Genomic DNA, 14,994 nt, shown 5'->3' with positions numbered 1-14,994 from the left:
TGGGCAAATGGAGCTCTGAAACTGGTTGTTCAACCCATTTCCACCTGAGGACGATTCTACAAATGTCTTCTGAATTTTTCAGAAACAGTTTTCTGAAAAACCCCATGTTTCTATGTCAGTGGTGCTCAACCCTTTTCATGTCAAGGACCCCCAAAAATATATGGAATTGCCTGCCGACCCCCATCTGGAAAATATGTTGTTCCAACTTCCAGGGCCCCCTCCAAGAAGCAACGATTTGAGTTGAAACGTTCGCTCTGAAAGAATATATATTCAAAGATTCGCGCCACATTTTCACGATAAAAAAAAAAAAAAGCAGACCTATTTTTCAATAGCTAAAGTGTAACATAATGCTTAAAACACCAACGGGGGTTACCGCCCAGAATGGTTTAAACATAGTCTCGTGAGCCAGACTGTTGCGCCTCACAATTTTCGAAAGGCTTCTGTCACACAGTGTGATCATTTTCAGAGCTTCCGTTTCACCAGAGGATGTGACGCCTCCCTCCTCCCCGCTTCCGTTTCGTCGTTAGTCGTACAAAGTTGTCAAAATTATTGAAGCGTATATAGCTTGCTGCTTATCAGAAATGTCTAAAAAAGAAGGAAATGATGAACAGGTGGCGGCTTCCGCTCTCAAATTTTGAGATGTCGTTACTAGTTCCAGACTCTGAGTCTACAGTACAGTATATATCATTCAGAGATTGTGTATGTGGAATAGATGTCTCGCTACGCAAGACTACTTAAACCTAGCCTCGGAAACCCAGACGTTTTTTTTTTTTTTCCAGGGAGAAAAAAAAAGTCTGGGTCCGAGTCCACTTCAATTCGGCATAGAGTAGCGCAAACATCTCTCACTCTCTGCTGATTTCTGATCGTCTGCACCTTTGTTAAATTGACGCACACACGCACACATGTACACACACACACACACACACACACTCCTCTCTCTCTCTGTCGCTCTAATTAATTAGTCTCATGTCCAGCAGCTGCGCATAGTTTCTCCCGGCGGATCCTGCCGGGAGCTGCCTATGCCATAGAAAGCATAGGTGAGTTCCAGGCTAACTTAAACCTGACTGGGTTTCCATGGTGTCGCCTAGGGGTGTAACGATATAGTAACTGCATTGAAAAATCAAGAATCAAAGTATATCGAAATGAAAACGGCAACATTGACCATGCATCGTATCGTTTTGCAATGCAAATAATCGGTGTCGAATCCTTTTGCTATGCATATAATCGATTGTGTCAATACTACATTTTTGTGCGTGGTATTTACTATTTAGCACATTTTTTTAAGAAAAAAGAAAAAGAGGGTGTTTTAATGAATTCGTTTAAACCAATATCGTCCATGTATCGTATCGTCAACCATGTATCGCGATACATATCGTATCGCTGTTGAAATGTATCGTTACATCCCTAGTGTCGCCCCTTCCTCCCCCCCCCCCCCCCCCCCTCTACACGCTCACACAATGCAGTGTGTGACCACATTGTGAGGTCACAGGGGTCTATACTCCAGGTGTCTATATACTTGGTCCACTCCCCCCCCCCCCCCCCCCCCCCCCCCCCCCCCTCTACACGCTCACACAATGCAGTGTGTGACCACATTGTGAGGTCACAGGGGTCTATACTCCAGGTGTCTATATACTTGGTCCACTCCCCCCCCCCCCCCTCTACACGCTCACACAATGCAGTGTGTGACCACATTGTGATACTCCAGGTGTCTATATACTTGGTCCACTCCCCCCCCCCCCCCCCTCTCTATCATTGAAAGTAGGTCAGTGCTTTAACACATTGAGAGCCCACACAAAACTGCCCAAAAATCACTTTCACCTAGAAAATCCATTCACATTTTTTATAATTCAGCTGACTGTGGAGACACATGCTGGAACTTTTTACTTTGAAATGTTTTATAGTTTCTGAGTTATTTAATGTAAACGCCAAATGCATTCTCAATGGCAAACACAAACTTTGGCACCACGTATTAAAAAAAGAAAAAAAAATCATTGTTTTTTTTGTTTTTTTTTTATTTAATAAAAAAAATATTTTTTTTCATTTCTTTTTTTCAAAGACGTCCACAGACGTCTTGGGCACATATCCACCAGTGCTGTGGGTGACTTCCCCAAAACAAACGGGTGTTCTTCATTTGCAACCCTGCTTGTTTCAAAGCGTAAACATAGGTTACTTTTATTTAGTCTCCCTTTTCTGGAGAAATGTGTCTTGGGAGACGGCTGCACACTATGCTGCTGCCGTCTTCCAGAGATTAGCCCATTCTGGGCGGGAACCCCTTTTGGTGTTAGCATTATGTTATGCTTTAGCTATTGAAAAATAGCAGATCTACAAGCTCATAGCGCGCCACCGAGTGGCGTGCTACGAGCTTGTAGGTCTGCTATTTTTGAAAAATCGAAGAACCACTGACACAGAAACATAGCTTTTTCACAAAACTGTCAGGATGTAGAAGACATTTTTAGAATCAAAATGGGTTAGAACCGGTCCACATTCCTCTTGAGTCTAGGTACAGTTACGCTGAAGGCTCCACTGAAGCCCGCCGGGTGTCTGTCCGTCAGCGTCGCGTCAACGCAGGCAATATTCCCTTTTCTAATCGACGAAGGGTGCTCCACTGCCGACTGGACACGTCACCCGTTGGGCCCCCCTGTTCATATTTCTGGGAGGCATACTATGGTCCGACGGAGCATTGGTTCGACATGCGTCCGCACCTCGGACTAGCGCCTGCTACCGTGCTTGCGGTTATGGTTAGGTTAGGGTTTGGTGGGTGGGTTGTCGTGTTTCGGACCAATGACTAGTCGGACCAAACGCATGCACCCCATATTTCTGACTCCATCCATTGATCCAAACACGGCGCAACAACGTGCTCCGTGGATCCCCCGGCGTTGGGAGACCAAGGGCCCTATTAAGCAAGTGGAATCTAATTACATATAATTTTACAGTTTTTAAGACGTGGGGGCGGGTGCAATGTCATATTACAATTATGGGCCAGGTAAGAAGCGCTTTCGACACCCCGTGGTGTGAGCAAAACGGCCTTGAATTAGTCATGGGAGTGTTTCAGGGAGTTTTGAGGCTTACCCAATGAACATGTCCGTACTATTCTCTTTACGACACCAGCTGATGATGCGCCCTTTTCGGCAAGTGGTATTACATTTCTGCAGACTGGCACCATAGACATGACATGACTTTGTCACATTTGGGTTAATTATTCATATTGCACTGCATGCTGTCACCTTTATGCCTCCAAAGAACAGATCCACAAGCTGTCACAGCCATGATGTGCATAGCTTGTAGGCCTATGTCTCTATTTTGTTAAGTAACTTGCAGTTTTCATTGGAAAGTCATTACAGCGGCGCAGCCATATGCTAAGGGAGGGAGATATACGCACATCATCACTTAATTTGTTTCTGTTCTAAGCATGAAAAACAGCTGTAAAAATCTTTATTCTAGTTGATTTGATTCATAAATGAATAACTAAGACTTTGAAATGGCACCTACCTATACCTTTCAGATCGGAATGGAACTGCGAGTAGATACGCAGCATTGGCTGGCAAATTGGCAATCCATGCGTAATGTTCCCAGAATCGTCTAACCCCCGAACATACAAGTTCGTTTGATATTGTTTAATTCGATAAAAATAGAACCATGTACCATACAGCGAATGAAAGCAAGATTCCTAAGGAATATGGGGATTTTTACATTTTAAAAAACGGTTGAGAAATGAGAGAACCATGAGTGTTTATAATATCAAATATTATAAGAATAATATGAAAGACAAACGGGCTGTGAAGAGCTCAGCTCGGAGAGTGGGTTGCATCCCGACAAGGAGGAAATATAGCCTATAGTGCATGCACGTATATGCACTGACTGTTGCACACACGCTCTTTATTTGTTTCTATTGAGAAACACCAGTAAAATAACGTTTATTTTATTTTATTTCATTCGAGTCACGACGAAGGAATGAGTTGAAATGCCATACGTGCGCCATGCGTATTGCTGCGGCCCCAATGTTATGGTCTTCGCTCGTAGCATATTATTGAAGAAGAATTGAGTCGGGTGTGATACAGCATATGAAAGCTAACTTCCCAGTGATTATGGAGATGTTTTAATTTTTTTTAAAGGTTGAGAAATGAGCGATATATGACCCTTTACAATCTCAACGTTTGAACGTTTGAGCGAGAAAGCTCGTCTCCTGCTGTTGCCATGTCTCATAGAAACAAGTAAATAGGTCTATAAACATACTCCCTAAAGAATCGCATATAACAGGGGTCTGCAACCTATTTTAAATGAAGTGCCATGTTTTCTTTTTCTAGATAGTGAGTCTGCCATATCAAGATTCATTTTAATGACACCACATTAAAATTTCCAGCATCTTTTGATTGTCCACAAATAAATAATGAATAAAGTTCTTCCTTCTTTTTACATATTTTCTTGCACATTGTTATAATGATCATTATAAATATATATCCCCCTGCAGTCAGAGTTCATTGTTTTAATGAATGAATGTGATGCATTGTGAGCTGGTAGATCTGCTATTTTCAAAAGTAATCTTTGAAAAAAGTGACAATAAGAATATTTTTGAAAAATGTTATTGAAACATTTAAAAACACAAATCTGTCATGGGGGTCACTGGCTTAGTTGGCCAAATGCATTCATCTGGGGGTCCTTGACATGGGAATGTCGCTGTGTGAGGATCACTGGTTTAAACAACATTAGGAGAAAAGCCCAAATAAGCACTTTAGAAACAAGAAAAGCAACCACAACTACCAATATTTACAAGCAACTTTGCAGAAAAAGAAGCCGCTTATAATAAACAGACATGGCAACACTCCAGCAGCACTCCAGAGCCGCTCAAGGGTAAAATCAAACAGTGCTTTTTGCTTTTAAGACGTGGTCAGACCCAGGCGGAATCGGTATGCGCTGAGTGTTTTTAGGTCAAGGGGCTTAATAGCAAATTAGCGCAAAGCGAAAATAATTAACATATGGACACTCCCCCAATGCTAAATTATGCAGGAACGTGGTATTCCATATGAGTGAGCGCTCACCACGGCTTCCATAATACGAAAAGGCGCAGAGCGAGGGCGAAATCTGTATTACCGCATGGGTTTTTCGTCTTGCTTAATAGGGCTACAAGTGTCTGCTGATCTGGGAGGTCTGACTTGTTTATATAGCAATGCTTCTCGAACCCCTTCTGGTGTCGGCATCATGATATGCTTTAGCTATTGAAAAATAGCAGATCTACAAGCCCATAGCGTGCCACCGAGTGGCACGCTACGAGCTTGTAGGTGTGCTATTTTTGAAAAATCGAAGAACGACTGACATAGAAACAGTCAGGATGTAGAAGACATTTTTAGAATCTGATCTCAGGTCAAAACGGGTTAAATGTAATTAATTATTTTGTCATATCTGCCCTGTGCAATGTTAGTTTACGAAGCCCAAATGGCGAAACGCTTATTTATTTGACGTTCTGAAACACGATTAAATCATTAATTGCACTTGTTTGTGTGACAATTAATCAACTAAAATGTCATGAGCCCCCTAAGCATATCGTCGCTGTCGGGCTGGATGGATACCTTTTCTGTTACTTTTCGGGAAATGGAAAAAGAAAACCTGTGTTCCAATGGATTACGGTAACCCATTTTGACCTGAGATCAGATTCTAAAAATGGCTTCTACATCCTGACAGTTTTCTGAAAAAGCTATGTTTCTATGTCAGTCGTTCTTCGATTTTTCAAAAATAGCAGACCTACAAGCTCGGTGGCGCGCCACTCTGTGGCGCGCTATGAGCTTGTAGATCTGCTTTGTTTCAATAGCTAAAGCATAACATAAGGCTAACACCAAAAAGGGTTCCCGCCCCAAAATGGGTTAATCGCCCCGGGACGAAGTTTTATCCAAAAGACCAAGTTTATTGATCTGAAAACCGATCGCATCGATCCACAGCCTGTTGCGCAATCCTCGATGTTGCACAACAGTGGGACGTCATCGAAAATGCCCCCCCCTCCCCCCCCTGTTTAGCCGACGACAACGAAAATCTTAAAACGTTATTAACTCGCGATCTAAATCATCCCGTCCAATTCTAAGAAAAGATCCTGTGTTAGAAGGCCCCCCCGCTGTCCAGTCGCTAGTCGCGTTAGATTTAATCATGCCTCCTGTTGTTGTCGATCGCCTTTAGAGTGTTTTGGCTACAGATGAAATGACCCCGGGCAATCGGAGTGTTAACAGGTGTCATCTGTTAAATATTAATACAATCCACAGGCACACGTAAACAACTTCCATCCCTAAGAAAGTTATTGTCGTTTCACAAATCGCACTCGGTCATACAAGCATTTTCAGTCATGAGATTTTATTCTTGCTTTAATACACCGTACCGTAATACAGCCTTGTAGAATAGCCATTTTTCTGTGTGCGTCGTCCTGCAAACTTAGTCCAAACTTAGTCCAAACCGTCCCCCTCAGGACGTCCCACTGCTGGCCTGCTCCATGTTCCTAAAAAAATGGCTACTTAACCCATTCAGGGCCGCGGGAACCCCTTTTGGTGTTTTAAGCATTATGTTAAACTATAGCTATTGAAAAATAGCAGATCTACAAGCTCATAGCGCGGCACCGCCACGCTACGACCATGTAGATCTGCTATTTTTTGAAAAATCTTTGAATATATATTATTTCAGAGCGAACATTTTAACTCAAATCTTTGCTTCTGGGGGGTCTCTGGAACTACATATTTTCAGATGGGGGGGGGGGGGGGGGGGGGTCGCTGCCAAATACAGATAATTCTGGAGGTCCTTGACATGATAAAGGTTGAGCACCACTGACATAGAAACATAGGTTTATCAGAAAACTGTCTGATTTAAAACAGAGGTTCCCAACCACTGTTACTAGCACCACTAGTGGTACTTGAGCCCCCCTCTGGTGGTACACACAGAGGAGTCGCCCAAAAAAGGAGAAAAAAAGACAAAAGTGGAATGAAATATTTATATTTCTACAGGTAGTTCTTCTGACTAAGCAATTGGTTGAAACAGGCTATCCAGTCGTGCTGACATGAGCATGACAGCACACCTAGCCATTAATAGAAAATTTGAGAACGGATTAGAAATATCATCAGGTGTGAGGATGTTAAGTTTTGTCAGAGCAGCAGGAATGGAACAAAAAGGCCAGGTCTACGCTCCTGTATTTTAACATCAGTTATTATGGTGGTACTTGGAGAGCCAAATATGTTCTGAGGTGGTACTTCAGTATAAAACGGTTGGGAACCAATGATTGAAAAGTCAGTTCTCAGGTCTAAATGGGTTAAAACAGTGAGGCTGCTTCTACGGGCCGACGACGTGGAACAAACTCCCTCTGTACCTTCGACAGGCAGCCTCTGTAGACATTTCTGAAGCACAGCTCAAGGCATACTTCTACACTCTTGCTTTTTAGTTGAGCTTTTAAAATCCTCGTTATTCATGTCCTCACTGTATTGCATTACTGCTATTATTGTAATGTCGTCTTATGCCTTAAAGTGTAAGACCACTTTTTTGAGGTTTGGGTCATGTGGTTTTATTTTTTTCCTAAAAATGTTAACTTCCTGTTGATTTTACTATTTGAAGATCTGGACTGAATCCGGAGTCCGGGTTTTCTTCCTAATAAAATGGACAAATCACCTGGAAGTTAACATTTTTTTATGAAAAAATAAAACCACATGAGTTTTGGTGATGCTCTATATTGTCTGTATATTGAATCAACTTTGTGTTTGTGTACGTACTAAAAGTAAGTAAGTCAATGAGGAGCATATTTTGAATCATCAATTTCTAATCACTGGAGCAGTTATTTTGTATTGCTTGTCCACATTTGGAGTTACATCATGGCAAGGTAACTACACAACCCAAGCCTCAAAAAAATTTGGTTTTCTATTTTGCTCCATTGCTCTGTAAAGCAGTTTGAGCTGCATTTCATGTCATGAAAGGTGCTAAAGTGTTATTATTATTATTATTATTCTGCAGATTAAGGAGTGTGCGTCGGAGGAGCGTGGGAAGGGCTACCTGGTGTCGTGCCTGGTGGAGCACCGGGCCAACATCAGCGAGTACCAGTGCAACCAGTACATCACCAAGATGACCAGCATCGTGTTCAGCGACTACCGGCTCATCTGTGGCTTCATGGACAAGTGTCGAGACGACATCAACTCGCTGCACTGCGGAAGCATCACCACCGGCGATAAGGTATGACCTTTTTTTTTAACCCATTCAGGCCTGACGTCGAAATTTAAAAAAAAAAGTTTTCTAAATCATGACAATTTTCGGAAAGATTTGAGGCACATTTTAACGATTTTTCAAAAATAGCAGACCTACAAGTTCATAGCGCGCCACTCGGTGGCGCGCTATGAGCTTGTAGATCTGCTATTTTTCAATAGCTAAATTATAACAATGTTTAAAACACCAAAACGGGTTCCCGCCCCAAAATGGGTTAATGGTTAATGTGGTTAAACGCTAACGTGACATGGATGCGTTCCAGGTCTCAATGAATTAACCCATTTAGGCCTGATGTCGAAATTTAAAAAATGTATTTTTTTCCTGGAAAAACAGATGTTTCTATATCAGTGGTGCTCAATATTTCATGTCAAGGACCCCAAAAATTATATGTAATATGCCGACCGACCCCCATCTGAAAATATGTTGTTCCAGGGACCCCTCCAGAAGCAAAGATTTGAGTTAAAAACTGAAACTCTGAAAGAATAGATTTGAGGCACATTTTCACGATTTTTCAAAAATAGCAGACCTACAAGTTCAACTTTTTTTTTTTTTTATGTTGTTTTAAGTTTCTCTCTCTCTAAAGCCGCCTGCCTTCAGTCTCGAGTCCGCTGTGTGTTTCGTTTGGACGTTGAAGGACCCCTTGTCGGCAACGTGCAGTAGGCGGCTAACTTGTGCCTGATGGAAAATGACTATAGTATTTGAATGAATATTAAAATACTTAAAGTACTAACGCACGCACACCGAGATTTCCCCCCTCGGTTTATCCAATAATAATAGCTATTTGTCCCAAATTCACCCAAACTGCGGTTTTCCGTGGCGAAAACCACGATCTTTTGCGCAGCTCTGTTGTGCACGTGTATTGTAACAGAAACTTGGCATGTGACGTTTAATGATGATGATGATAACAGCCAAAGAAGATCTGCTTTTAATGGGACACTACGGGGGCGCGCGCACACGTCTCCCGGTGCCGGGGGTGACAAAGGCGTTGCCTGGCAACTGGGACAGGACTAAAAGTTGGTTTTCAGCGTAACCGTTTCATATTGATATAAAGAGATAAAAAGCCGTATTAATAGAAAGGTCACAGGTTCCATCTCCTGGCAGATATGTACTGTATGTCCTTTTATAGCAAGACACTTTTACTGAAGCCATATCTACTTGCAGCTGGCACTCACTTGCAAGTCCTTTCGGACACAAACCTGCAGCTCAAAGGTACTAATTGGCCATTCCTACTGGCACCAGTGTCTCTATGGAGGCTGTGGAAAATATACCCAGCCGGTTTGAACCCATTTTGGGGCGGGAACCCCTTTTGGTGTTTTTAAAGCATTTATGTTATACTTTAGCTATTGAAAAATAGTAGATCTACAAGCTCATAGCGCGGCACCGAGTGCCGCGCTATGAACTTGTAGGTCTGCTATTTTTGAAAAAAATCGTGAAAAATGTGGTGCAAAACTTTGAATGTGTATATTCTTTCAGAGCCAACGTTTTTTAACTCAAATCTTCTGCTTCTGAGGGGTTCCTGGAACAACATGTTTTCAGATGGTGGTCGGCGGCCAATTACATATATTTTTGGGGCTCCTTGACATGAACATGTTTGAGATGAGAACCACTGGAAAACTAGAAAACTACTAGAAAACTGTTAGGATTTGTAGAATCGTCTTCAGGTCTAAATGGGTTCACAACACAATCCATGCCAGTACACTACGATAGAAACGCAGACCAGTGGCCAGCATTTCTATTATATATATAAAAAAAAAAAAAAGTTTAGAAAAAAGTTTAAAAAAAAAAAAAAAAAAAATTCAGTGATTTGACTTAATTCAAATATCACTTATTTTTTCATTTTTTCTGGATAATCCTCCCTACTATAGAGTGTGCTGACCATATAAGGAGTTCCTCCCTGTCCCCAGTGAGCCCCTGGGGTCAAAAAACCCTAGTTTCAGTTTTGGTGGCGGGTGGCAAAGCCTTCATCCAATCAGGATGAGAGGGGCCTTCCTCCAATCATGATCGAGTGGGGGCGGGCCTTGGTGCACATGCTGTTGGCCTGTTGCACTTCCCCCCCACTGTAGAGCGTGCATGTGCACATTTTGTTACCGGGGCGGACCGGGTGGTTTTCCAAATCACCCAAATCACTGAATGCTCCTTTAATACAACGTTTCACTTGATTAAAAGCATAGTCCAAAACAGTCACTGATGAAAGAAAGTGTCATCGTTATCAGCGTACATTCATTCCCCTTGCCGGCTGGCGCTGTGCCAAGCTAAATCACATAAGCCTGTTCGCCATGGCCTAATTGTGGGATACGGGGTCGTGATAAGACGTCGCAATTTAGGACTCTCTCAGCGAATAATCTTTCTTCCTCGGCAGGAACCAATTCTCCGTTTCATTATCGGGAATTTGCCACGCTGCTGGCTTATTTGAGTTTATCCCAGCTTCCCTGGTGCTGATTTGTGTGAATTGCTGTCTGTTTTAGCACCACTATTTTTTTACCACTTTTACCATTTATTTTTTTACCACTTTTAGACCTGAGAACTAAAACAAATGTTTTTTGTTTTCTAATCACAGTTTTCTGAAAACCCCATGTTTCTATGTCCCCCAGAATTATCTGTACTAGCCCTTACCCGTTGTGAGATATTGCCGTTTTTAATTCACTAATAAATTCATTAATTATTTATAATTTGTTAAATTGGAAAAAGGGCTTCGTTAAGAACTCCATATTATTATGGTCAATGCCTGTGTGAAAAGTGGGAGCGATTGGTACAGGCGGTGAGGAGATAAGGCGATGTTTCTGACAGACAGACACACAGACACACATTCAGACATTCGGTTAATTATAGTATGATGATATGATGATGATATGATATGATGATGATGATTTGGCCGCGGACCACCCATCTGAAAATATGTAGTTCCAGGGACCTCCCCAGAAGCACATTTTTGAGTTGAAACCGTTGTCTGGGAATGCATATATATTCAAAGATTTGCACTCAATTTTCACGATTTTTCTAAAATAGCAGACCTACAAGCTCGTAGCTTGTAGATCTACTATTTTTCAACAGATAGTTTTAAATAATGGTTAAAGTGGTTAAAAGCTATAGGTGCCTCATATGTGTTTTCTATCCCCACAAATAACCAATTTTGAACAATCAGGCATTCATATCATATGGGTGCTTTAATGGAAATTGCTCTCAGGAACAGCTCAACTGTTTTTGTCCTCATCGTGATGTCATCAATGTCACCCTTCTCTGTATAATTCCTCCTCTTCTTCAGTCTTTAGTTCCAAATTTGCATTTCCACTTTGTTTACAATGCACCACCATTGTTGATTTTCCAAGCTGGCATGGAATGCAAACAAGCCTGGTTGTATCTAGCATCAGTATTATAATGACTCGGATATTAAAACACATTTTGTGCCCAAAACGTCTGTGGACGTCCTGGGTATTACCGCACGTGCATAGCCCAAGACGTCTGTGGACGTATTTGGGAAAAAAAAAAAAATATATATATATATATATATATATATATATATATATATATATATATTTTTTTATCAGAAAAATCAAAACACTTTTTTTTTTTCTTTTTTTTTTGACACGTGGTGCCAAAGTTTGTGTTTTCGCCATTGAGAATGCATTTGGCGTTTAAATTAAATAACTCAGAAACTATAAAACATTTCAAAGTAAAAAGTTCCAGCATGTGTCTCCACAGTCAGCTGAATTATAAAAAATGTGAATGGATTTTCTAGGTGAAAGTGATTTTGGGCAGTTTTGCGTTGGCTCTCAATGTGTTAAATAATCTGCATATCAGCACCCCCACCACCTCAGGACATTGTGGTACTGCAGCTAAAACTGCTTTCAAAGTCCAGAAAGAAATGACAAGGACTGGTTATATCAGAGTGGTGATTGAGGCTCAAACCATTAGAAATAACTTTGAGGGACATAGACAATATGATATTAAAAGCAGTTTTAAAATGCATGTTATTTGCGCTTTAAATTGGGCTTAAATATCTCTTCTGTCCAAACATTTGAGATCCACCACTTTACAAGTTGGATATAAACTCTAAGAGTGTTTGTGTGTGTGTGTGTGTGTGTGTGTGTTGTGTGTGTTGTGTGTGTGTGTGTGTGTGTGTGTGTGTGTGTGTGTGTGTGTGTGTGTGTGTGTGTGTGTGTGTGTGTGTGTGTGTGTGTGTGTGTGTGTGTGTGTGTGTGTGTGTGTGTGTGTGTGTGTGTGTGTGTGTGACGCATCGACTTCATTAACACGAGTAACAAGTCGATTCAAATTAGAAGTAAAAGAAAAAAACCCTTTCATTTGTTTTCCCCATATTATTTTTGCTCTGTGTGCGTGTGTGTACACAATTCAAACTGTAGGATTGGTTATTGTCACGGACATAAGTAATTATTTCCCTTTGCATCGGAGTTCAGCCACAGCCTTAATTAACAACCTGCAGCTGTGTTCTCCTTTTGATGTGCGCTCTCAGCGTGTCCCACTAATTGACTGGCTGAACTGTCAGAGAAGTTCAGAGAAGCGTTCAAACTTTCTCCCCAAACTGTATCCTCCCCCGCCCCGCCCCCGTGCTGACAGTGACCAGCTTTACGCGCGGGACGCATGAATCTCTCCGTCTCCGGTCAGTGCGAGTTGTTGGCATGCAGGCTCAGAAAAGACGAAGCTTGAGGACGTTATGCTTGGAGTTGTTGTCGGAGGAGGAGGAGGAGGAGGAAATGTTCACGGTAATAGCAGATTGTATTCTGATCTGATGATGTGCCAAAACTCCTGCTGGCTGCAATAATGTTAATTATAGCTATGACCTGTGTCTTCTATTGTGTTCTGAAGGTACACAAGGTATTTTGTATTGTGTTCATAATGGCTGGAGGAGCCGTTGCGCTGCGCTGCGCTCAGTGTGCTGTGCCAATTATGCCTCGTGGCCCTCGTCTGTCTGTTGCGTTCTCTTTTCTGGTCTAAAGTGTGTGTTTTGATGTGTAGCCTAGCTAGCCTATGTCTTTTCTAATGGGTTTCTGTGCCATATTGGAGCGGCCACTGTGTGCGCTGTGTGTTTAGTGCGGCTCCGTTTGACATGCTCCGTATTTGAGCGCGCGCACCCCCACCCGCCCCCCCCTGTTAACCCATTAGGCCTGACGTCGAAATTCATAAAATGTCTTCTAAATCCTGACAGTTTTCTGTCAGGATTTGGGCCACATTTTCATGATTAAAAAAAAAAAAAAATAGCAGACCTACAAGCTCGTAGCGCGCCACTCGGTGGCGCGCTATGAGCTTGTAGATCTGCTATTTTTCAATAGCTAAAGCATAACATAATGCTAACACCAAAAGGGGTTCCCGCCCCAAAATGGGTTAAAGTCCTCCCGGGGGATCCAAGAAACGATATACAGCTCCATCTCACTGAATTAGAATATTTTAGTAAAAGTTAATTTTCTTCTGTAATATAATTCAAAAGGTGAAACTTTCATATATTCTCAATTCATTGTGCATAAAGTGAAGTATTTAAAACCTTTTTTTGTTTTAATAGCGATGATTATGGCGTACAGCTCATACAAATCTAAAAATCCTCTCTCAATGGTTTGCTTTGATAACAGCCGTAAATGAATTTGTATTGTTCAGTCTTATGTCTCACAATCACACCTTCCTCTTGACAATACAACCTAGATTCTCTGTGGGGTTCAGGTCAGGCCAGTTGGCTGGTCAGTTAAGTCACACAGTAATACCATGGTCAGTACACCAGTTACTAGTAGTTTTGGCTCTGTGGGCAGGTGCCAAGTGCTGCTGGAAAAGGAAATTCAGCATCAACATAAAGCTTGTCAATGTACGGAGGCACACAGTGCTGTAAAATATCATAATAGACGGTTGTGTTGAGACTCTGGACATGACACAACGCAGTGCTGATTTAGGCCATGTTATCTGCATGTTGTTGATCCACTGACAGTGGAAACGTAACAATGGTTTCAACACAGCCATCTTTTTAGAGTACATTGTGCTTCAGTATGTTGACAAGCTTCATGGAGATGCTAATTTTCCTTTCCAGCTCGATTTGGCACCTGCCCACAGAGCCAAAACCACTACTAACTGGTGTACTGACCATGGTATTACTGTGCTTAACTGACCAGCCAACCGGCCTGACCTGAACCCCACAGAGAATCTATGGTTGTATTGTCAAGAGGAAGGCGTGAGACATGAGACTGAACAATACAAATTAATTTACGGCTGTTATCAAAGAAAACCTGGGCTTCCATAACACATCAACAGTGCCACAGACTGATCACCGACCATGCCACGCCCCATTGATGAAATAATTTCTTCAAAAGTAGCCCAGACCAAGTATTAACTGCATACATTAATATACTTTTCAGATGGTCGACATTTCTCGTTTAAAAAAACATTGTCTTTGTGGTCTCGTAAAATATTCTAATTCATTGAGATAGGATTTTCATGAGCTGTAACGCCATAATCATCGATATTAAAACAAAAAAAGGTTTTAAATACTTCACTTTATGCACAATGAATTGAGAATAATATGAAAGTTTCACTTTTTGAATTTTATTACAGAAGAAAATTAACTTTTACAAAATATTCTAATTAAGTGAGATGGATATACACTTTTGCAACGCTTCAGTGCTAATTGGCCAACTGGATGACAAGTGTTGCTTGTTGATGTTGGTTTGTAAAGCTGTCAGCTTGGTTTGCTCCCCCCGTGTCCAAACAGTCAGTCGCCACATGATGTTGGTGCTGTCGCTGGAAACCTTCTATGTCCAAAAAAATTACTTATTTTTCAGGAAAAGA

General features: G+C 41.6%; 1 protein-coding gene across 2 annotated transcripts in view; it reads left to right on the top strand.

Annotated features, from left to right (window-relative positions):
* The window catches only part of glg1a (golgi glycoprotein 1a), a 105,070-nt gene that overhangs the window by 35,812 nt on the left and 54,264 nt on the right, over positions 1–14,994 (top strand). For both annotated transcript variants that reach the window (XM_079501711.1, XM_079501712.1), the window contains exon 4: positions 7,969–8,184. In XM_079501711.1, the coding sequence (XP_079357837.1) occupies positions 7,969–8,184 (216 nt within the window). The remainder of the gene's footprint in view (positions 1–7,968; positions 8,185–14,994) is intronic.

The sequence above is a fragment of the Electrona antarctica genome (genome assembly GCF_951216825.1).
Source record: "Electrona antarctica genome assembly, chromosome: 5".
Classification (NCBI taxonomy): domain Eukaryota; kingdom Metazoa; phylum Chordata; class Actinopteri; order Myctophiformes; family Myctophidae; genus Electrona; species Electrona antarctica.
The sequence above is the reverse complement of the archived record's forward strand: the minus strand, read 5'-3'. Positions and strand labels throughout refer to the sequence as shown.